The sequence below is a fragment of the Pseudonaja textilis genome, chromosome 8 (assembly GCF_049901715.1).
Source record: "Pseudonaja textilis isolate UNSWEBS1 chromosome 8, rPseTex1.2, whole genome shotgun sequence".
Taxonomy (NCBI): domain Eukaryota; kingdom Metazoa; phylum Chordata; class Lepidosauria; order Squamata; family Elapidae; genus Pseudonaja; species Pseudonaja textilis.
The window spans coordinates 17,898,728-17,922,915 of record NC_141997.1 but is presented as its reverse complement, the minus strand read 5'-3'; the positions used below and the strand labels follow the sequence as shown (position 1 = coordinate 17,922,915).

Here is a 24,188-nt window from a genome sequence, read left to right as displayed (position 1 = left end):
TGACTCTGTAGAACCAGTAGCTATGAAGAGCAGCAGATATAGAACCGGTTTTATATCTGCTGATGTTTTGGCCCACCCGCCTGCCTGGGCTCTTAGCTGACCTTTATTTCCTGCTTTTTCAACCTCAGCTGTGGTTGAAAAAGTAGGGAAAAAGTGCTTTTTCAAGCACTGCTTCTCTGCAGGCAGCGCTGCTCAGCTGTCCAGGCAGTAAGCTGATGACGATTTTCAGGCGCGCATGCAGCGTGCAGGGAAGCACATCGTAAATCACCGAACCGGTAGTTAACCTTGTCGGATCCCATCCCTGCATAGGTTGTATGGAACTAGAAAAGATGGGGAAAGCATATCCCTGTGCTCTTCCCTGCTCCCTCTTGCATCTGCGTTAAAACAGCTGGTAGCAAGTTCTGACTGGCAAGCAGTGATTGCCTGCTTGGGAACCGAGGCCAAAATCTGAAAACTCTTATTGACAGTGGGCAGGGAGAGAAACAACAGGGAGTGATTCAGATGCATATTTATGAGGTAGGGATGACTTGGATGTGCTGTTGTTAGGTAAGCACTCTTTCTCCCTGGAGGAAGGAGGCTCTTGGGGACACAGCTGGATGGGGAGCAGGCTAGCAACTCCTCTTGTTCCTGTTCCATCTTGCAAAATGACAGACAGTTCCTTGGATCAGCCAAGTAGAAGGAGCAAAAGAAGGTTTCATTGGGGCTCTGATGAGGGTCATGAGAGGAGGGAGAATAGCACTAGCCGATATTGTATGCAAGGGACATAGTGGCTCAGTGGCTAAGATGCTGAGCTTGTCTATTAGAAGATCGGCAGTTCGGTGGTTCAAATCCCTAAGCACTAAGCACTGCGTAAGGGAGTGAGCTCCCATTACTTGTCCCAGCTTCTGCCAACCTAGCAGTTTGAAAGCATGTAAAAATGCAAGTAGAAAAATAGGGACCACTTTGGTGGGAAGATACCCACATTCAGTGCACCTTTGGCATTTAGCCATGCCGGCCACGTGATCACATCTTTGGACAGCACTGGCTCTTCAGTTTTGCAATGGAGATAAGCATCGCCCCCTAGAGCTGGAACGACTTAGCATGTATGTGCGAGGGTAATCTTTACCTTTACCTTATAATTTAATATTTAATATAATTACCTTTATAATTTATGTGGAAAGAAGGATGACCATAGGTTTTCTAGGTGCTTATAATGTCTTGAGAAGTCAGTTTGGCTGAAGGAACAGCAGAAATCTAATAGTAGAAATCTAAGGCTTCTAAAATATCTGATTATGTAAGACTTCAGTAAAGAACTGCACCGTTTAGCCAATATAATAGAATAAATCAAACTTTGACTTGTTATACTGTTGTTTTTAAAAATTATATTTAAGGAATATAATCTGGGGTGGAGCCAGTGGTAAGAAAAGAAAAACACTCACACGCTTGTGGATAGGTATTGTATATATTGTTATGATTTTTTTTTTACAATGGCATTTTTCTCTTGGTAGGTACATCACTGGAAAAATATAGACTGCAGTTTTCTTGTTTTATTAAGTTCTCATAAAAATTACAATAGAAAATAATCCTATTGTGTGTATTCGGTATATTTAATCTTTTAAGCTCATCATATTTACTGTGAAGCTCTCTGTAAGTAAGTCACATGTATGGATTTTTTTTCAGATAGCTGCTGAGAATGAATGAGAGAATTGCATATCTTCCCATTCTCTGTTAGCCAAATGTCAAATGCACTGATTTTAATACAAAAGGAAAATTGTACTTTGTCACTCTAAAAATGCAGATTGTAATTTTGAAAGTTCTTAGTACTGGAACTCAAACTGTATAAAACATGATGTCTCATATTATCAACTAGTTTAAGAAAATCAACTAAGAAATAAGGTCAAAATCTATAATATAGATAATATAAAATAATATGTGGTATCAAATTGACATTGGCATCGTCAGAGAGAGAAGATAAGAACTTCACATTCATAATGTCATCACATACATCACATTGCAAAAAGGATCAAATTACATAACTTTACAATACTGTTTGCACAATAATGTCATGATAGGCTAACATTATCATGGATCCTTATATAGCACTTATTCATATTTAGCAAGACTAAGACTAATAAATGTACTGTTTTCATTTGGTTTAATTCAAATAATGTTAAATCTGGATCCAATTTAAAACACATTATTTAATTCCTAGAACAGCCAATCTAATATGATTAAATAATAAGATTATGAAAGATTTCAAGACAGAGGCATATTGTTTAATTCCTGAGGCAGAACCTTACTAAATGGGTTAAGAACTAAGAACTGGGAGAAGAGCAGAACTATTACTTGATAACACATGATAGATAAGAAATTCATCTATTTTATGAGTTTGTGATGAGAAAAATCCTACATATTTTAGATTTCTCCTTTCATGTAGCTGACACTGCAGTGTATTGAGCAGGATGTATGGGTGTGTGTGTGTGTGTGTGTGTGTGTGTGTGTGTGTGTGTGTGTAAGACAGAGAGAGATGAAATATACATTGCAGCATTGTAATGCTATATCCAACATTACAGACTTTAGTAAGACACTATCATGTCAATTTGAAAAGATTTGTATTTTGATGTTATGAGACATTTATCATCAGTCTAGCACCATATGGGTAGGAATGGTTACCTAGAATAGCTCATAAGAGTCAGTAGACACAATCCAAAGAACAATCTTCATATAGGGAAAAGTACTTATTACATACAATACAATACTGTTTTATTACAACCTGGAGACATTAGTACTGATTAAGAGCCACGTCATATTTGAAATGAAACAGGTAGTCAGAAGGCCAAATCATTGAATCATAGGGATCAAAGAGATAGCAACTCATCCTAGATTTGGAAAGTAGATATGAGAGCATAATGGATGCACTGCTTCAATCTGTGGGTGTCATTCTCCACTTCTATATTTACATACTCTATCCATAAAACACCTTGGAAAAATATTCTAACTACAGTAGTTTGTTATTCTTAAACTGTCCTGCCTAACTAGAGGAACAATAAGCAAGCATGAATCCTTGATCACTAAATATATTAAAATTAAGCTGTTTACACATAGCCTTAGGTAAATACCCCTGATAATTGCCCAAAATGTAGCTCATTTTACTGTATTTATACATATGCATTTGAGTGAATAACCATTTTTCTAAAACTGGTAGAAAACTATGAACCAAATTAAAAGGGATAATTATTCAATTTCAAATAATTGTTTATTTTAAAACAATGAACTAATTTCACTATGCAAAGTGTCCCTCTTTACTTATTTATCACAGTAAGCATAAGGTGAATATCAGCAGCTTACACTACAAATTGCTAAACATATCACCAAGACAAAATAAAGCCCAAACAAGAAACAGAAAATATCTGCAATAGCAAGATTTTTACTAATGACTAAACACCAAATTTAGCAATCAAAAATTTCAGGAGAAAATATATTCCCATTACATTCATGCCTCAATTAATACAAGTTATTATGAAATTGTGTATATTTGTTTGAGTGTTAATTAATAAATCTCCCTCCTTTGAGAATGTTTTGGGTAAACCATTGCAGAAAGGTTTATTATTATTGCATAACGATCTTTACAGAAAAAATAGACCTAGCATTTAATCAGCTTCATTACCTACAAGCGTATTTTTTTAAAGGTAATATTTAAATGTCTGGTTAGTCAAATTACCTTACCAAATTTTTAATTCGGGGGATGTGAAAAGTTAACCTGAAATACATTTCAGCTAGATGTAACTACTATCAGGAGTAGTTACTACTGTCTTTCCAATTGCAATATACAATAGTGCAAACCCTTCAAAATTTGACATGGTAATCATGTAGAGCTATCATCTATTAAGTAAAATTGTGGTGACTTGCATTCCATGGGGTTCTATTTATCTCAGTCTCAATAGTGAGCACAGATTAAAAATTTTCCTACCAAAATCATTGCTCAATTTAATTCGGAAACTAGATTTTTTGAACATGATGGAAAGCCAATTTGGAACATTTTTTTTAAAAAAAATCTGGTTTTCTTTCATTGTTCAAAAAATATAACAAAGGCTGAAAAACGTTTGAAAGAATCTTCCGTTCATATAGTACCTAATCAACACATAGAATTTAAGCCCAACCCAATACAACGTGAGCAACAAGAAGATAACACATTCCAATGGTACAGGATATGATGGTCATGGGGAACCCCAACCTAAAAATGAAGAAAGAAAGATAGAAAGAAAGGAGTCAGTATTTTCTTATTAACATTCTTATTGAAAGAGAATACTATAACTAACAAGTACAATAACAAAGCAATGCCAAGTTAGTGTTGTAATTGATTGATCTGTTACAATTTTATAAACATAATTTACAAATGTATGTGCCTCTGTAATACATCAGATAAATGAAGGCAAATCATCATTATAAAATCCTGTTGAAAATGCTAGATTAGAAAGTAGTTTCAACATGTATTAAAATGAGACCTAATTATAATAATTTTGATGGATTATGCCAACACAATGAGTAACCATTATTTCAATTTGATTTACATATCTAGAGTTTCATTCCCCAAGTGCATAAAGGAAGGATACAGTTTGCAGACTGAGGGTGGAAAGAAAAAAAAATACTTTGCAGGCTATTTTCAACCATTAACTGGAAATTAGAGAGTAAAATTGAAGCCAGATATACCAAATCATGTCTAAAAATACTTAACTCCTCTTCTGTATTACTTATTACCAACATGCTAATAGTATCTGAATATATTTCTACAGTGTGGGCCATAACAATTGAGAGACTAGGATTTGTCAGCAAAGGACCAAATCAGAATAATCATGGCATATTTTCACAAACCCCACATTTTTGACCTAATGTTTCTCAGTAACTTTTCTACCACATGGCAAATTTTGTATGATGCTCCTTTGCAGTATAAATTATGAAAATAAAACAGGTGTCTGCTCTAAATTTAGAAAACTCAGTAGTTCAGAAGTTCAATAACACATCAGAACGAAGTTCTCTCCCTAAATGATCAGAAGAGTACACCACAACAGCTATTTATATGTCCCATTTTCCTTAAAGTATTGTAGTTTTATCATGGCAGCCAATAAGCAGGGAATTTTGGAATATTTGCAGCTTCTGATTTTTGGTGGCCTTTTGCTCAGAAGCCACCAAACTCTCATCATGCCAAACCTTTAACCTTCAATAGTTTATTTCAACTCTGGTCATGGCCACAAGAGGTTAGTTAGTCTCTTCATTCATCACATATTTTAACCCGCAGACATATCCTGTACCAGATCTCAGATAGAAAGGTTCAAATCACTGCCTGATTATAGACAAGACTCTTTTAACTCCTGGATTGTAAGCATTTTGTCTCTGCTCTCAATTTGCTATGTAGAAAACTACACTGAAAATCTTGCCAATTTTTTTTTAAGGTGAATGATACCACTTACAGTACATTTATTCACCTATTTTCTTAATAAGAAAAATAAAAGAAACCTTAGGAGATTAGTTTCCTTATTAAAACCAATCTGTATGTTCTACTACTTTAAACAAAGCAATTATCCAAGTAACTTTTAAAGCCTCTTTGGACAGTTGTTCCAATACAGCAGAGCTGGAAGCATGGGCCAGATGAGCATATATTACATTTCTACTAATTTAATTGAAATACAGAAACTCAAACATTTTAAATTAAAAAGCTAATTTATTTTTTAAAAGCTAGAAAAAAATTTCAAATACTTTCGGATAGGAAAGCAGCACTTTCTAAAATGTATTTGCAGTTAGCAAAAGCATCTAGGAGAAAAACGTCCTAGTTACATATATTATGATTGAGAGCATTAGCAATGTGTTATTCATGTATCTAGAGGTAAGCTTGGGATCAAGGGTCTGGGATCTTCTCTGGAATTCTTAAATTAGTCTTTCATCTGATTTTACTCAAAACATATTTATCATCACTTTCTTCAGCTCTGTGATAAAGTAGTAGATAAATAATAAATAAGTGGGTTTTTGTTTGTACTTTGGGCTGAAATCTCAGCATCATTGCTTTAGCCTTTGTCTATAAACAAACATGAAACTCAAATACTTTGGCCACCTAATGAGAAGGAGGGACTCACTGGAGAAGAGCCTAATGCTGGGAACAATTGAGGGCAAAAGAAGAAGGGGACAGCAGACAATAAGGTGGCTGAATGGAGTCACTGAAGCAGTTGGTTGAGCCTTAAATGGACTTCGGGGGATGGTACAGGATAGGAAGGCCTGGAGGAACATTATCCATGGGGTTGCGATGAGTTGGACAGACTTCGCGACTAACAACAACAAATAAACAGACATAGGACCCAAAGCTATTAAAGTTATTTTGGATCATAAGGCAGAATATCCTACAAGTTCTTTTTCCTTCCTCTTTTTGCAGTAAAGGTTCAATAATATTTTAAAATAAGCCACCATTTTATATGACTTCATAACACCTCAAATCTATTGTCTGAGGCAGATGCCCTTTTTACCTAATGATAGTATGTATTTGCAAGTAATGATCAGATATTAGTAAAAGTTCCTTTCTTTCGACAGACTGGATATTTTTACATCTAGCTGTTTTCCAGAGCTTCGACATCAATCCCGGGATTTTTGATCATGTGCATGCTACTTGGAAAAGTTGGATGTTGAAATAGACACATCTGGAAATTTCCCAGGTTGTGAAACACTGATGTAGTCCATTACTGTCAGATTCACAGCAGCCTCCAATAAATAAAAACAGGGAAACTTTTCCTGGTACTTAACCAAAAAACACAGAAAGGATTGAAACTGAGCCTTTACATTATGGTCTGATCCCTTTATCATATTGTATATGTGTACAACCTAAAAGTGACAAGCTGTTGCAACTGTGTTTCTGAGTTAAGCATCATCTTACATATATAACTCTTCACAATTCAGCTGGTCTCCTTAAAACAGTCTGAAATAGCTTGGAATTCTTCAATTACTTTTAATTGTCTCATAAGTCACCTAAATGTTAAGGGGAGAAAAGACAACACAATCTCAGTCTATTGCTATTGCATCTGCTGTTCATACCTTCTGTCCTCATGTTCTTTTGGCTTCATTGATTTTTCTAATGATTTATAAGCAGCTGACAAAAGGGGCTTTTCAATCTAATGAACTTTAAACTGTCCCCACCATTGAGTAGATTTTTTTTTACTCGTGTGTCTTTGAGTCAGCTGAAAACAATAACATCATGAAATTTTGTTTGTCCATTGGTTTGGTTTGGTTTGGTTTGGTCTGGTTTGGTTTGGTTTGGTTTGGTTTGGTTAGGTTACAGGAGGTGAAGGGCTTTGTATGTATTTGAGCATACCTCAAAGAGAATGTCAAGTCATGCTCCATCATTCATTGCAGAACCTCAGACAAAACTTTGTCCTAATAATAATTGGGGCAGGAATTTATATATAAACAAGAATTTACATAAAAATTTAACTGATAGATGGGAATGGTAACAAAAAGAAGCAAATAAATCACTTTACACAGAGGACAAGGATTGGATCATGAGAACTGTCTTCTTGAATCCCCTAAAGAACACATTCATTTACATCATTACATCTGTTTGTTTGCATCAACATATGTTCACTTCACAGAAGGGTATGCCAATGTGTCAACAATCATATTAAATAAATTATTCTAAAATTAAACCTCCCAAACTCATTTCCTTGTCATAGTTATATGCATTACTAACTTCATGGACTTTAGAAAAATAATAAAGGTAGTCCCTTTTAGATGGCATTGAATGAAAATATCAATGGGTCAAACAGCTGTTTACGAGCAGTACTTAATCATTGTATTCATTATTATTTGCTTGTACAAATTGTTTTTGTGTGTGTTTTAGTCGTGTATATTGCCAGCTGTCTAGATTTTCTGGCATCACCACCATACAAATGCAGGTAAAAAAGTAAAAGATTCAACTGTATCAGCCTGCAGTCAGCCATGGCTCTCTAACAATCTGTCATGTGCAACATTTAAACATTAAGTGGACTCTGAGTTCAGAAATGACAACATGGGTTCTTATAATTTTTTTCATAAAACTAGCAAAAAAAATAGAGAAAGGCAGAGACTTTAAAAAAAAACTCTAGGAAGAAAAAAAGAGGAAAGATGAAGATGTAACGATTGAATTGTCCAACACAAAATTGCCTCTTGATGCTTAGCTGTTCCCAGGAGATCCTGGATGAAGCAGAGAGAGAACTGAAGACTCATTAAAGAATAAATGAACTGTCATGGGACAAACCTTTCCTCCACAGAAAGTTTCCATGGAGGGTTGAAGAGAAAGATGCCACCAAGAGAGAACCAGAATGCTAACTAGCATAATTATCGGTGAACTGGGAAAAATAGTTGCAGGCACAAATACTTCTTTCACCCCATTTCCCTCATACATTCATACATTCACTCACAACTTTACCGACAATCATTCACATTATTGTTGCTACTGCATGGGTAATTGAGTCGACCCTTTTCAAGGATATGCTAATATCCAGAAACAGCCTCACCCTACCCAGGCTCTCTACTGACAAAAAAAAATGCAAGGTCAGAATGGGGAGATGTATGAAGAAGGTACACGATAAGCAAGTCCAGACAGGGAAGTAGAGGCAATATGTAGAGATTGGCAGCTGTTAAAAGCAAGCAAGAGGACTATCATTAAACAGCTAATCACTTATCCTGGTGGAAGACCTACTTGGAGCTTTGCCAAGAGATTGGTAGCAACTAGAAAATCAACCACGCTGAAGCAACTCCTCATCCCAACAACTGTAAGAACCTTTGTAAGGATGCAAAGGTTGTATGCTATTTTACAGACTTATAGTTATTATTAAAGACATCACCTTGCAAGTCCCAGAAGCGTGGAGGCAAATAGACACAAATAAAGCATTGTGCACACATTTGCTACACTGTGTGGTGTTTCCTGTGAAAGCAAAGAACTCTCACACCCATAGACTCATCTCTAAATAGGAAGTAGGGATAAAACACAAGTATAACATTAGTCCCATTTAGTCAGAACCAGAATCTACACACATAACATGGTACACTTCACCAAGATGTTTTACTTTAGTATTAGAGAAGTAATTTGTTTTATAATGCCTGAGCAGCTGCTCCTAACTCAGGCTACAATAAAAGAATGCTGCCTACAATCAAAGCTGAAGGATTGTATTGTTTTGTTTGCTGACACAAGTAGTCTTTCATTGGCTGTGTCTTAAATCAAAATCCTAAACACCCACAAATCTCAGTGGCATTTCCCCTTCCAAATCACAAAACCTGACCCTCCCATTGTGAAAGCATACAATTATTACATCTTCTTTTTAACACATGCATAAGAACATATATGCTTCCTTTCTCTCAAATCCTTTTTCCTCCTCTCTGTTTTCCCACTAATTGCTGATCTATTTCCCTTAATTAGTTTCTTCTGCCCATCCCCTTGGCTTTGAAAATCCTCACAAACTAAGGAGAATATACGTGTCTCAAGATAAAGTTGCAGGATCCAATATGGTTTGGTCACCGGGATCAGAGGTTTAGTCTACCAAGCTTTCAGACATTGTAAATCATCCCTACCCCAGCTTCTCCCAAATTTTTTCCTCACCACTTTCTTCTTTTTAAATATTGTTTTAAATAATTTTGCTTATGTACAACCATTTCCATTCATTACAACACTTCCATGATGCTATGCATACTTTTACATAAATCTTAGCTGTCTGTACATTTGTCTATATTCCTCAATCTATCTTTGTCCACTATAACTTTTACTTTATTATCCTATTATCATCTTCCCTATTCATCTCTTTATCTATTATTTAGCCTATCATACAGTATTATAAAACTTATAACACTCTTCCCCACTCACCATCTCCCCCATCTGTTCCTCAATTTTCCTACCATTGGCTTTCTTTCCCATTGGTTTTTGAAGGCTTCCTTCTGCTGACTATCCTGCTTCCCTACCCAAATCACCCAACCTGCAATTAAACAGCTTCCTAGGCTTGGATTTCTTTGTTTTCAGATTTAATTAGGTGGCTTAGCTGGAAAACAGAAAAGACCCTGAGAAAACAGAGGAAGGAGTGGCTGCTGTAAGTATTCACTATGTCAACTGTTTTTACATTATGAAGAGGGATATGTAACAAGGTGAGTTTTAGTTCCAGTTTAAAAGGTGTTAATTCACCAACATTACCCATCTTTATTAATTATATAACCTTTTAATAAAGCACCAAACATAAACATCTCTGAAATCTTCATCTAAAGAATATATACAAACATGCTTTCAGACTATCATTTTCTTCCGTGTTAGAAGATACTGCATTCCCTCTAATACTGTGTGATACCATATATTGCTGACGTTTCTGCAAAATCCATCTGATGTTACATGAAAATAGCTATGAATTTCTTATATTTGCATAAAGATGCCTGTGCCCTTACTTTTTTACTTATCATACTAGTTAGTGAGGAATTGAAATCATAGGACGAAACCTATAATCCTATTTTGTTCTGAATGCTAAAATTACAAGAATCACTTATTTTTCTTCCCCTTGAACCTCTGCCCACTTGCTTCACGCAGCTGCTCTCAATTAAAAATTCTTAGATTGGTAGGAAATGGTGGAATAGTTCACAAGGCAGACAAATTAAAAGCTTCTTAATTTATTTCTGTATGAAATCTGGACCTTCCCTCCCCTCAACAAAATGTGCACTATACATTTTCCTTGACCTTCTAGAGAAAACACAATAAGCATCTCCCTTGGCAGCCATTGATCTTGGGACAAGGATAGCTTCATGGGTATCTTTTCTGCTGATGAAAAAGCCTTTTTTGTTTGGTGCCAGAACTTGGCATTTTAAAGTGTCAACGTTTGAAAGGCCTTTTTTCATTAGATATTTCTGTTACTTGAATGATCTGGCAATTTCATTTCACCCCATATCTCATGCTTTCCTCTTGCTCCAAGGCCATGATCTACACCAGGAATGTCAAACTCGCCTCATCACAGCGACGTCACATATATCATGACTTTTTTTCCCCTTCACTAAACCAGGCATGGGCATGGCCAGCCCATAATGCATCCAGCCCATGGGCCGCAAGTTTGACAGCACTGATTTACACAGCCATTTTCTATACCACAAAACACTTGAATCTTTCACAGAGAATGGCAGATTAGAGAGACCTTTTGCTTAGCAGCTTGTTCAGTCACTATAGGAAGGAATGGATTCCATTAAAGGTCACCTAGTCAGGGAAAGCACAAACCCTAACCCTAACCCTTTAAAATTGCCATGGGTTCCTAGTTTCTAATACGGCAAATCAGAAAAGATGACAATTTGACCATAGCAACAATGTATTGTTCTCTATGAAATATGCTCAAAAAGTGTGCATGGAAAAATAAAGCACTCTTTAAGGAGATTTTAGAGACCTTAGAATCATAAAAAGAACAGTGTTTTTGACAATTTGGGTTGCCAACTGGTGGTATAAAACAAAACCTAACCAGAGCAATAGAACATTATTGTGCTTTTGGGTTTGAGCTTTGAGCTTGGCAATTTGGTTGCAAACATTTTGTCCCCATTCAAGGAAACATCTTCAGTATGCTTTGGATTGTGCTTGTCTGGGGGAGGCCTGGCCTTTAAATATTTTTCTAAGTCCTGGTCTGATTTTGGGTTGTGCGATTGCCTGGCTGTAGTTGCCGAGTCATAGACCTTGCTTTTAAATACAGTCTGTGTGATGTAAATTAGTGCTGGTGTTGTTGTTCAGATGTCTTCTGATGATATCGTGGTCTGGTTTCAGGTTGATTTGATCAGTTGTGTGTGATGTCTGATTTCTTGTGAACTGTCAAGTTATAACTTTGTTTACAGCATGGCCGTTGGTTGGAATTTAAATGCTCTTTGGGATCATGGTTGATATTCTTTTGTTCTAAGTGGTTGGTAGATTGGGTTGATATCAATGTGTCTGTTTATTGATTTATTGGTGGAAAACCAGGCTTCCAATAATTTCTATCCTTGACTTTGCTTGGATTACAACTCTGGTTAAATCCCAAAATTAGTCCAGGATTCAGAAAGGTATTTAAAGGCCAGTACTCCTCCAGACATGCACAATCCAAAGCGTACTGAAGATGTCTATTCGAATGGAGACGAAATGTTTGCAACCAAATAGCCAAGCTTGGAGCTCAAACCAACAACATAACTACCAACCTGAGTTATTAATATTCAAAAACATGATGCTAGAGGAGATGAAATTCTATTTCAGTCTTCCTACTTTAGGGAACATTGTAAGAATCAAACTGTAATAAAAAGTTAAATATGTTTGATTTAATATGCAGTTTTTTAAAAAACAGGTGCTCCTTGTATAGTGACCACATTTGGGGCTGACAACTGTGTTATGAAGCAAAGTGGCCACGAGATGGGAAATCAGATAACCATGACTGTGCTTTCCTTTTTCCCATTCCTCCACCCTTTGAAATGCTAACACTGGCACTGTATTAGCCAGCTTGCAACTACTATATGTAGCTGACAAGACTGATCACTTACCTACCTCTTGCTTTTGTTTTTCTCCTAATGATTTTACTTCAGTTCCCCTTTTTCTCCACTCCCCCACTCTTGGAAATGCTCTCCAGTCACTGGGATAATTAGAAGCAAATTAATATTTACATTCATTGGAAAGCAGACATGCTCAGAGATGAGAGCCATGAGCACACTATATTAATAGTCTCATGAATTTCCCACTGCGTGTCTGCTTACTCTTTTATAATTCTTTCCTCTCCACTCTCTCTACTCAATGAGGGAGGGAGAAAAAAGCAGATCAGAAATAAAAGATTGCCTAGATTGCTTGGGTTCTTTCCCCCCCCCCTTCCTCGCAGAGTGGACAGATTGCTTAACCGTGTGTGGAGGGAAAAAAAATTACACCAGAATGTTTCCATAGCACTCTCGGGGCTGCTGACACCCCTCACATTCCTTTCAATGTGTTTCCCATTGTTTGCCTGCTTGTTCTGTTGTAATTCCTTCCTCTCCAATCTCTTCACTTTGCAAGAAATGAAAAAAGAAAAATAGCAGGTTAATCACAGGATAACATATATTGACTATAATGGTGTTCATGTGCCTGTGCATTAATGTTTGTATTTACATCCATCAGGAAAGAAGGAATTAAGAGTAAGCAGGCACACTATGGAGAATGCACATTTAAAAGAATATGCTAATATTCTTTAGGAGGCAAAAAAAGTATTCAGGATGAAATTAGGGTTAGGCAGCACTGCAAGCCTGCAGGGTTCTAATAGTGAGCTTGAGAGGGGGGAGGGAGAGGGAGGGAGGGGGAGAGAGGGAGAGGGAGAGAGGGAGAGGGGGGGCATGCAATGAAGGTCATAAATGTGACTCTTGGTTGCAAAAGTTACTTGCAATCAAGAGCTACATTTATAACACAATTATAACTGCAAATGAACGTTATCCAAGACAGTCACTGAACAAGGGCTACTTATATTTTGCTGTTTTAAGAAGATGGTTTCTTAATTCTGCAATATTTTATACTATCAATTTATGTACAACTATAGACATTACAGATAAGATTGTTCATTCACTAATAGTTAGGACCCTGCTTTTCAATTCAAGAATATTAAACAAACATACAGGCCTCTCAAACTTAAATGGGCTTACAGTAATTGTGTATAGGCTATTCCAAAGTTAGACAAAGGATAAAGATATAATACCATAACATATATGATACCAAAATTCAAACATAGCATAAGGCAAGCAAGCTGAAGTCTGATAGTTTCACTTTGAGACAGAGCTTTAAAAGCAAACAAAACATTGATAATAATATTAGAAACCACAGCTGGTGAATCAAATGATCTTGCTATGAAATTAACACTTGCAGAGCCCATCCAAAGTGAATATATCCAGCAGATATCTGTGAAGTTAAAAATTAAGGCACAGAAAATTGTGGTTCCAACATGTTTGCAGAACACAAATTGAATAGTATAACAAATAATCTGATGGAAGTACATTGTAGATTCTCTGAATTAAATTTACAATATGTTAGCTGGAAATTGCACTACTTAGGGAAAAGTCCTAGAGCCCACTGGCTCGACACTATAAAGGATGACATTAGGATGACTATGGCAGTGAGAGAGTGAGAGAACAGAGGGGCATGGAGAGTGCTGACCCATAGAGTGGCCGAGGGTCAGACATGACTGGATGGTTGATGAGGACAACATGATTAGAGCCATACTCACTAAATAATTTCAGATAGGTCTAGCATATTCATAGTATATTTGCCTTAAAGCAAATGTCACTTTTCTGCATCATCCCTGGAATCTTGCCTTGATCTCTTTGGAGATTCACTTCCTTAACAAACCAATAAACAGAATAGATTATGGTAACAGATGTTCCACATTTTTTTCCTCAGTCAAATAAATTGATTTTTTTAACTCTCTTTGTTCTTATGAAACTAAATATTGCTGGAGGATGAAAATATGAAAAAGAATATCAAGACATAATTCATTCACTGCATATCCACATGACATCCATAACTTAGATTTTTCATCACACATACACATGGTTTTATCTCTGTGGCTTCAAGGATGCTTCTAACAACTTTTGTATAGTAAGTAACTCTCATATTTTGCAAGCATCTTTTAGAATCCTGTTTTTAAAAAGTTGGCAATCTACAACCCTTAGGCTGTATGTGCCACTCCAGCATGTCAACGCCCATCATATCTAAAGACAAATCTCACCCTTTTTAAAAAGTTGTGAAGTTAGGCCTGGAAAATTCAGTGGGAAAACCAGATGCCTTAAACAAGTTGTTAAAATATCTCAAAGGTGCTTTTTCAAAAGGCAACTGAATTTTGTTTTTCCTTGAAGACATTTCGCTTCTCATCCAAGAAGCTTCTTCAGTTCAACAAAAGCACCTTTGGGACAACCATGACCTGGATGACTGAGATTTTCCATAGACACCCCAACTCCACAATAGATTTTACTTAAAGACTCCAATTCCCACAGCATCCTTTGTATTAAGGTACAGTCTAACAGAAATAACCACACAATTTAAGTTAACTATTTCTACATATGCACATTGTACATTTAAGCTATAATTATGATGGAATCATACTTTTGAATAAGATTAAATAGATTTCTGTATAGAGTATGTCTGTCTCTGCATGACATACGTTTTCCTATTCACACATACAGACCACCAACCTAAATAAATCTTTATTTTGTCTATTTGTGCATACTTAATTTGCATATGTCAAAATTTAATATTATTACCATATTAAAGTCTATTGTATGATTTTTAGAGAAAAATACATGTGTATTATGTTCAGTGTTTACCCACCATTATAGTCATTATATGTGACATTATATTGTTATATTGCACATATCCAGCATAAACATTTTGTTGACTTTTTAATGAGTCTTGATTTAACCAATTTTTCTAGAAATAACAGTTTCTGCAGTATTTCTGTTTATCAGGCAGATGGTCCAGTTATTTTTTAAAAAAGTATTATCTTACTTTAAATTATATTTAAACTTTTTAACAGAAATTCTTTTTGTCAACATTTAATTATTGCAGTCTTAATTTTAGATTAGTGATCTGAAATGATTTGCTTAGACTGATGGCCTTTTATCACATGCATCTAACCATGATAGGAATGTGTACTGACTACTTCTTTATTCTATCTCTACCTCTGATAATGCCTTCATCCTCACCTCAGCTACGGCCAGTGATTTAAATTACCTGTTCTGATTTTCCATTGAGGATAATCTGCCACACTTCCCATTCCATATTGGTATTGGCAGAGTCCTGTATATAATGCTATACAAAGATCTGCATGGGATGGGATGAGCCAGTTATGCATTAATCAGATTAGGCCACCTGTCTTATTTTCTGAGAAGTCCTTGACACCTCACAAAAGACGCCTTATCTATGGGCCTTCACTGTGCAGCCACACCCTACACCCTATAGACTGCTTTAATTAAGTAGTAGGGAAAAGCCCATAGTAAAAAAATATTACCAAAATCTGTTTTAAAATTAACTTAGATATATTTAAATCTCAAGACTACAGTTTTTCTTAAAGCTTGATATAATTAATATAATAGACTAACCATATATTCATCTTCTAAGAAAGAGTCCCACACAAGGCTGTGATGTTCAAGAATTATGCCCCCAAAATTGGAACTTTCTTACTGATCCCATTTGCTCCTGAATCTTTCCCAAACATACACTAAATACTTCTGACAAATCGAAGGAGTTGTATAGATTTAGCTTTGAGAAAAGCCAACTGTTGGGGAAGTTGATAATTCTCTCTCTCTCTCTCTCTCCCCCATATGTATGTGTGTGTGTGTATACACATATATAATATGTATATTAATTATATTATATTATATTATATTATATTATTGATATATAATATTATATTATATATAGATATTTATTCCCAATATCTATGAAATAATATAATATAAAAATCAAGACTAGGTCTCTCTTTTCACAGAGAAAATATGAACTAGTGGGTTTTAGTTATGGAAGGCATATTGCAATTGACTATTAAAGCACATATATTCCTAAGACTAAGAGCAATTCAACAATGGACTTGATTAATAAATTGCTTCAATATATGTGTTCAGATGGTGGCCAGTCAGCCATGTATCTATGATACTTTCATCTATATTCCTACATTGAGCAGGGATTGAACTCAATTGCCTCAATATCCTCTTTCAATAATTCTGCTAGTCTATCCAATGATTGTACAATGAAATCATTCTCCTTAACAAACAATTCAAATGCATACTGACAAAGATGAGAGCCAAATATTGCTAGAGAATAATAGACTGTTGAATAAACAAATGGTCAGATAGGAGCAGGTACAGGAGCCTCTCCCTAACATATATTTGAATGTGAGATGCTGCAATTTAGGAGCCTACAAATCTCTCCAGAATGAAGAGATTTCAAAGGAACAAGCTGTGGAGTTCGCAATAGACTAAGCCGAAGTCTTCACTCCGGTCCGTGTTTCTAGCAGGAACATGGACCGTTCCTATTGGCTGATGCTGTTTGACAGTCAGCTATAAAAGGGAGCTGTCAAAAGGCATCAGCTGTTGTCCGCCAGCTGGCTGCCTTGTTAGTGCGGCAGCCGCGGCAACTCTTTATTGTTTCAATAAAGTAACAGCTGAAGTTCGCTCCAAGTTTGCCTCAGGTTATTCCGCCGTTCCACAACGGCGTTATTCTGCCGTTCCACAAGAGGCAACCAGGCAAAGAATCGCTGAGCAAAGTCACTACAAAAAGAGCCAAAGTCACTACCGAGCTGATTGTCATTTTAAGAACTACTGTCACTATTCGCGAGCGTGAATTTCAACTTTCCTCGAAAGATATGGCACCGCTGAATCAAGATGACTTTGAACCTTGCATTCCCGCCTTTCAGGCTGACAGCGGAAACATGGGAGTCCTACAGAAACCGATTTGACTGTTTTCTAGATGCCATAGACCTTGCTGACATTTCCGACCATAGGAAAAAGTACTACTTTTAAAGTTTTTGCAGAGCCACAGTGTTTGACACTGTTATGGCATTATTGGATCCACGTTCAGTTAAGACTGTTCCATGGGAAGAATTGCAGGAAATTCTTTCCAACCACTATTCCTCTAAGCCATCCCAAATTGCCTGGCGTCATGCTTTTAGAAGACAGATTCAGACTGAGGGAGAGACTATTAGTGGGTACATGGCTGCCCTACGAACAGCTGCCTTGCATTGTGGGTTTAGAGACTATCTGGAAGACATGCTATTAGACCAACTAGTTTGTGGAGTTGGGGATTTAAGGCTACAAAGGCGTCTATTGGCTAACGGTGCCCTCCCTAGCCTGTTGGGGTTAGACTGGTTCCCTGCCCTTGGCCTCCATATAAGCAGAATCCACTCTATTACAAATGCTGAAGTGGACACCTTGTTTAATGACTATGCTGATGTGTTCAGCGAGTGGCTGGGCTGTTATTCAGGAACCTCAATATCTTTCAACTTGGACCCTCAGGCAGTTCCAATCCATTTAAAGCCTCAAAAGGTACCATTTGCAATCTGCCCCAAATTAGACATTGAGCTGGACAAATTAATTAAACAAGGTCTATTGGAGCCTGTGGACTTCACAAAATGGGAAACCCCAATAGTGACGCCCCTGAAGAAAGACAGGAGCATGAGAATCTGCACAGATTACAATACGTCATTGAACAGATATTTACAAATCAGCGCCTATCCAGTCCCTGTTATCCAGCACCTTCTACATTCTTTTGAGCCAGGAACCATTTTCGATAAATTAGACATGTCACAGGCCTATCAACAGTTCCCTGTTGATGACAAAGCCACTGAACTACAAACTAATGTAACGCACAGGGGCGCTTTCAAATGTAGGCACTTCCAATTTAGCGTAAGTGTAGCCCCAGGGATTTTCCAATCCCTAATGGAAAGACTTCTCCAAGGATTACCGGGCATAGTTCCGTACTTCGATGACATTTTAATATCTGCCCCTGACAAGCCTCAGTTACTGCAAAGAGTCAGAGGAGTCCTTGATCGTTTCAGACAGCATGGCCTTAAGTTAAAGAAAGACAAGTGCACTATTGCCACCCCACAGGTAGAATTTTTGGGATACAGAATTGACGCCTCTGGTATTCACCCAATCGAATCCAAAGTAAAGGCTATTCACGAGGCACCTACACCAACTAACAAAACTGAGCTCCAGGCCTTTTTAGGACTTCTTAACTTTTACACTTCATTCTTGCCTCATAAAGCTTCCATTGCTGAGCCTCTGCACAGACTCTTGGACAAGCAATCCCCCTGGCACTGGGGACCTAGGGAAGCCCATGCCTTCCACGCTGTCAAATCATTACTTACATCCAATGCTGTCCTGATACAATTTAATGAACATTTACCTTTAGTTTTAGCAGCAGATGATTCTCCTTTTGGCATAGGTGCTGTTTTAAGTCATAGACTGCCTAACGGTTCTGAGGCACCCATTGCCTTTTTCTCCAGAACTTTTTCCCCAGCCAAGCGCAATTACAGCCAGATTGACAAGGAGGCTTTGGCTGCAGTTGCTTCTGTCAAAAAATTCCATGAGTTTCTATATGGACACTATTTCGAGTTGATCACGGACCACAAGCCTCTGTTAGGCCTTCTGTCTGGCGAAAGACAAACTCCTCAGATTTTGTCTCCAAGAATGACCAGGTGGACCTTATTTCTGGCTGCCTATTCCTATACACTGGTTCATCGTCCTGGCAAGAGTCTATGCCACGCTGACGCTCTTAGTCGCTGCCCACTGCCAGTTCCTGTGGAAGATCCCGCACCAACTAATGCTGTTTTCCAGATCAACAATCTCAAACTCCCCATCAGTGTCCTTGATATTGCTTCCCACTCTTCCAGGGACAAGGTAATTGCCCAAGTTCTTGACTGGGTGGGAAGGGTGTGGCCAGCAATTTCTTATGCCCCCGAATTCCTGCCTTTCAAAATTCGCCAGCAAGAACTATCTTCTTTGCGAGGCTGTTTACTTTGGGGAACGAGGGTAGTTATCCCTTCCAAGTTGCAAGACTCAGTTTTAAAGGTCGTGCATGAGGGTGTATGGTGGCCAGGCATGGATGCTCAGATTACAAGTTGGGTGAATGCTTGTCAGCCATGCCAGGCTACCAGACCTGCTCCACCCACATCCACTCCAGGCAGGTGGGAAGATTCTGTGGCCCCTTGGTCCCTGGTGCATATTGATCTGGCTGGCCCCGTTCATGGGGGTACATTCCTGGTAATGGTTGATTCTTTTTCTAAATGGGTAAAACTGATCTTGATGACCACAACTTCAGAAGCTATCACTAAGGCTCTATCAAGGATATTTGTTACCCATGGCCTCCCTGACACCATTGTGTCTGATAACAGCCCCCAGTTTACTTCCTGTGAGTTTGAGGTCTTCCTAGCCAACCTAGGAATTAGGCATGCACTTACAGCTCCTTTTCATCCTGGGTGAAAGGGCAGTCAGATCAGTTAAGGAGGCTGGCAAAGTTTGGGCCTATAGATTGGCACTCTAGGCTCACTAAGTACCTCCTGACCCAGCACACAACCCCCTGTGCCACCACCAATAAGTCTCCAGCTGAACTCATGGGTAGATGTCTGCGGACCACCCTAGACAGATCCATCCACATTATGTCCCAGTCACACCCTTAGGGTCAAAAAGCCAGGCAAGGGAGTTCACTGAGAATGACCAGGTCTATGCCCAGAACTATGCAAGACACCCTTTGTGGATGCCTGGGCAGATTGTGGCGGTAACTGATCCTAAGTCTTACAGGGTCCTACTGCAAGACGGGTGCATCTGGAGCCACCATATCAACCAGCTTAGAAGGCATTGGAGTGCATTTGCAGATGGACCTCAAGACGTTCCTACAACAGAGAAACTGCCGGTGCCCAAAGAAACTTCCCTCGGATCCGACAGCAACGCAAGCCTACCTGAACAGCCATGGGTCCCTCACCTGGAAACACCTGAAGCCGAGACGCCAGCTTCGTCGGCACCAGAAATTGCCCAGCAAGCGGAGAAGTTCCTTCCAGCAGCAGCTTCACCAGGACTTAGAAGATCTGGCCACCTGCGCAAACACCCGAGTTATCTCAAGGACTATGCATGCTCCGTTCTGGGGGAAAGGAGTGTGGTGTTCACAATAGACTAAGCCGAAGTCTTCACTCCAGTCCGTGTTTCCAGCGGGAACATGGATCGTTCCTATTGGCTGATGCCGTTTGACAGCCGGCTACAAAAGGGAACTGTCAAAAGGCATCAGCTGTTGTCCACAAGCTGGCTGCCTTGTTAGCGCGGCAGCCATGGTAACCCTTTATTGTTTCAATAAAGTAACAACTGATGTTCGCTCCAAGTTTGCCTCAGGTTATTCCGCCGCTCCACAACACAAGCTGTAAATAAATGCACGTAAATACTGACATTTTAATTTGTTGACCTACTCAATAATAATTGGACAAAAGCTCAGGAAGACAGTGTTTAAAATTTAAGCAACTACTAAGTTCAACTGGATCCAGCATATACTGTGTTTCCCTGAAAATACATGCAAGACCCTATTTTACACTTTTTTTGGCACCAGGTCTTATTTTGGGGGGATGTCATCCACTGACTAAACTCACTTGTATGTGTTGCCCCTGGCCTTTTCGCTGTCAGAGGCCTTCAGGAACTTCTTCTGCAGCCGGCCAGTTGTTGGGGTGTACGAGGCCTGGCTACAACTGTCCAAAGGTAAGTAGTAGGGCAGCTCCACCCTCCCATCCCCACCCTAGCTTAATTTTTACCCGTGCACTCTGGAGTGAATGGAATCTTAATTGGGGCTTATTTTGGGTGCACGTGTAAAAAATCAAGCTAGGACTTACTTTCAGGATAGGTCGTGTTTTTGAGGAAACAGGGTATTTCCTCTTCTCCGTCTTACACCTCACCTTGTGGGCTGGGACACAGCCAGAACTCGACTGCAAATGTTCAACCTGCCAGAAAGGAAAAAAATGCAAGTCCCAGAAATAAAGGAGATTGGACACTAATAAGCTTACAAGAATTTTGTTGATTATGGTGATGTTCCTATGATTGACCTGGATTTTTTAAAAAAGTATTCAAGATATTAATAAGGTTTATACAGCAAATCTCTGCCAAAATTACTAAATATATTTTCAAAATGTATGTTAAACTGAAGCAATTTCTCCTATTTTTCAGAGCTCATCCTACTCCAGTATTGTCTGGGGGAGGAAGCTTTGGTTCAGGTTCTTGTTTATTTTATAAAATAGTCTCTTTTTTCAGATCAAAGAATTGTTATTTGCATTTCCCTAGTGCAGAGTCAAAAAGAGGAAAATGCCATAGAGGCTCCATAGAAATCATTAGCTTTATGAATCTTATTATTCTCAAGTTCCCAAATCATTCCTGAATGGCCTGGGTGCCAAATTCTGTCAGCTGGAGTCAATATACTAGATATTAAGATGTAGAATTGCAAGTTAAAGTAAGGAAAGCACATTTCATTTGCAGAAACATTAATCATCTATTAGATCTTTTGAAGTGCACTTTCCTTCAAAACCAGCTTTGTTAACAAGATGAATTAGGACTGTCAATGAATTAAGAAATAAGATCTCTTCTTTGCCAAATGGACCTTTTAAAATATGTTAGACAACTTGACATTCAAATAGAAACTGAGGAAAACCAAAAAAAAGACTAGTTGTGCATTTTAATATTCAATAATTGAGTGGACCAGGCCACACAGAGAAGCTTGACAAGGTAATGCCACCTGAACTGCCACTCTTGGAGCCAAGAATGAAAAATGCTTAATACCTGCAAGACTGAAGAAACCTATTTCACCCTTTGAAGCCTCTAAGACAGAAGTCCCCAGTCCCGGGCTGCAGACCATTGGGAACTGAGCAGGTGAGACTGTGGTGCTTTACTTGTGCAGGCAGTGGCAGATTAAGGCTCACATAAGCACTGACAAATCTTGGTGCCCCCCACCTCCTTTGTACACACTGTACAAATGAAGCTATATTCTCAACTTGGTGGTGCTCCCTTTGGGGCTGGTCACCTAAGCACGTACTTAAGCTGCTTAATAGTTAATACACCATTGTCCGCACATGCGGGTGTAGGCCACACACACAAAACCACCCCTTTCCAAACAGAGGTACTGGGTATTAGATGTTTTGAAGTTTTGAATCAGGGAGAATAAGGAACAGTCAATGGAAAATTAGTGAGTAAGGAAGCTTAAGCATTATTTTCTGTGCTTTCTTCAATACAATTCATCTTTTTATTAAGGTGCTTTACAAGGAACAAAAGTTCACTAGGGTGCCACTCTTAGATCTCAATATTATTTGCAAGGTAAAAACTGTCACAGATCTGTAAATATTGCTCTGTTGTCAAACTACTGGACAAGAAGTACTAAACTGAGAATATAAGAAGCCAAATCAACTGATTATCAGTGAGACCTGAAAAAACCCTTTGCTTTCATGTATATGATGTGAGGACTTCTAACACTTTGATTTTAATCTTGTTTAACTTCTTTTTTTTCCTTTTTCTTGTCTTTTTCCCCCTATTGATTACACTGAAATTTACAACTGAAAGAATACTCTTATCTCAAGAAAATTGCTCCCGTGTTATAAAAGCAAGCAACTAGCCAGATACAGAAATCGGTCTTTCTGGTTTTCTCTTTAATCTCAGTTTAGGAACTTCTCATTCATCTTGAAACATTTGTGCTGTACCAAATTTAGAAAATGGCTTAGCTAAAAGAAAAGGCTTAAAATTCACAGGGAGAGTATTTTTTAACAAAAACCTTATGTCTGAAGCATTATTCATGGGCACTAAGGGAGCTTTTGATGCATCTCCTATTGCATGGCAATGTAATTTATCAAATGTATGACAGATTTTCAGATCTGTATGAACACATAGCTATGTGTACATGAAAACAGATTTTCTGTTTTGAACAAGTTCTATATGCCATGCAAGTTCATAAAGATATTGGCATATTTACAATACAGATTTAATTTGTTTTCAAATAGATTTCCCTAGCCACATCAAAAGTTTTCAACTATTCTTAGTAGCTGCAGCTTGTACTAAAATATTTATTACTTAAGAATATACAAGAGCATCATCTGTCAGGAGATAAATCACACTTCTTCCTCCAACCCTACATATAAGACACAGAAAGATTAAGCAATTAAATCAGCAATACCATAGATAAAATTGCTCATAGTGTATTATAGTAGTTCCAATTTTTGAAGGCTACAGAACAACGTTCACTTTCTTTCTTACCATATAAAGTTATTTTGAAAATCAAAGGAAAATATGACAAGATTAGATGTTGATGGGCAGTAACACTTTTCAAAATCCTATGCAGTAGCCAAGGAAACATTCTCCAGCTTTGTTTGGTGATTTAAAAGTGTGATACAGTTACTGACAGAAATACGTGGTGCTTTTTGTGGAGAAAGATTTTTCCCTTCTCTTGTGTTTTTGGGACATAATACATGACAAAGTGACAAATGGATTCACATGAGTTCCAGTCAAGTGTTACAAAATTCTGTGATTACATCACTATATGAACAATGTAAGTAGATCCACCTCTCCATAACTGGGCTGTGAAATTATCTCCATGGTAGATAAATTTAAACTGAATATTTAGACCAGCCTGATATGACAAACCATTTGACAGGAAATAGTAAGGATTTTGTCTTATATGGGTTTCATTAATATAGGTTTCATTAGTAGAG

At 37.8% G+C, this 24,188-nt stretch overlaps 1 protein-coding gene across 3 annotated transcripts in view; it reads right to left on the bottom strand.

Moving 5' to 3' along the window:
• Positions 1–1,511: 1,511 nt before the first annotated feature.
• OCA2 (OCA2 melanosomal transmembrane protein) overlaps positions 1,512–24,188 on the bottom strand; it is a 208,874-nt gene continuing 186,197 nt past the window's right edge. For all 3 annotated transcript variants that reach the window (XM_087938439.1, XM_087938438.1, XM_087938440.1), the window contains one exon: positions 1,512–4,213. In XM_087938439.1, the coding sequence (XP_087794565.1) occupies positions 4,129–4,213 (85 nt within the window). In that variant the 3' untranslated portion in view covers positions 1,512–4,128. The remainder of the gene's footprint in view (positions 4,214–24,188) is intronic.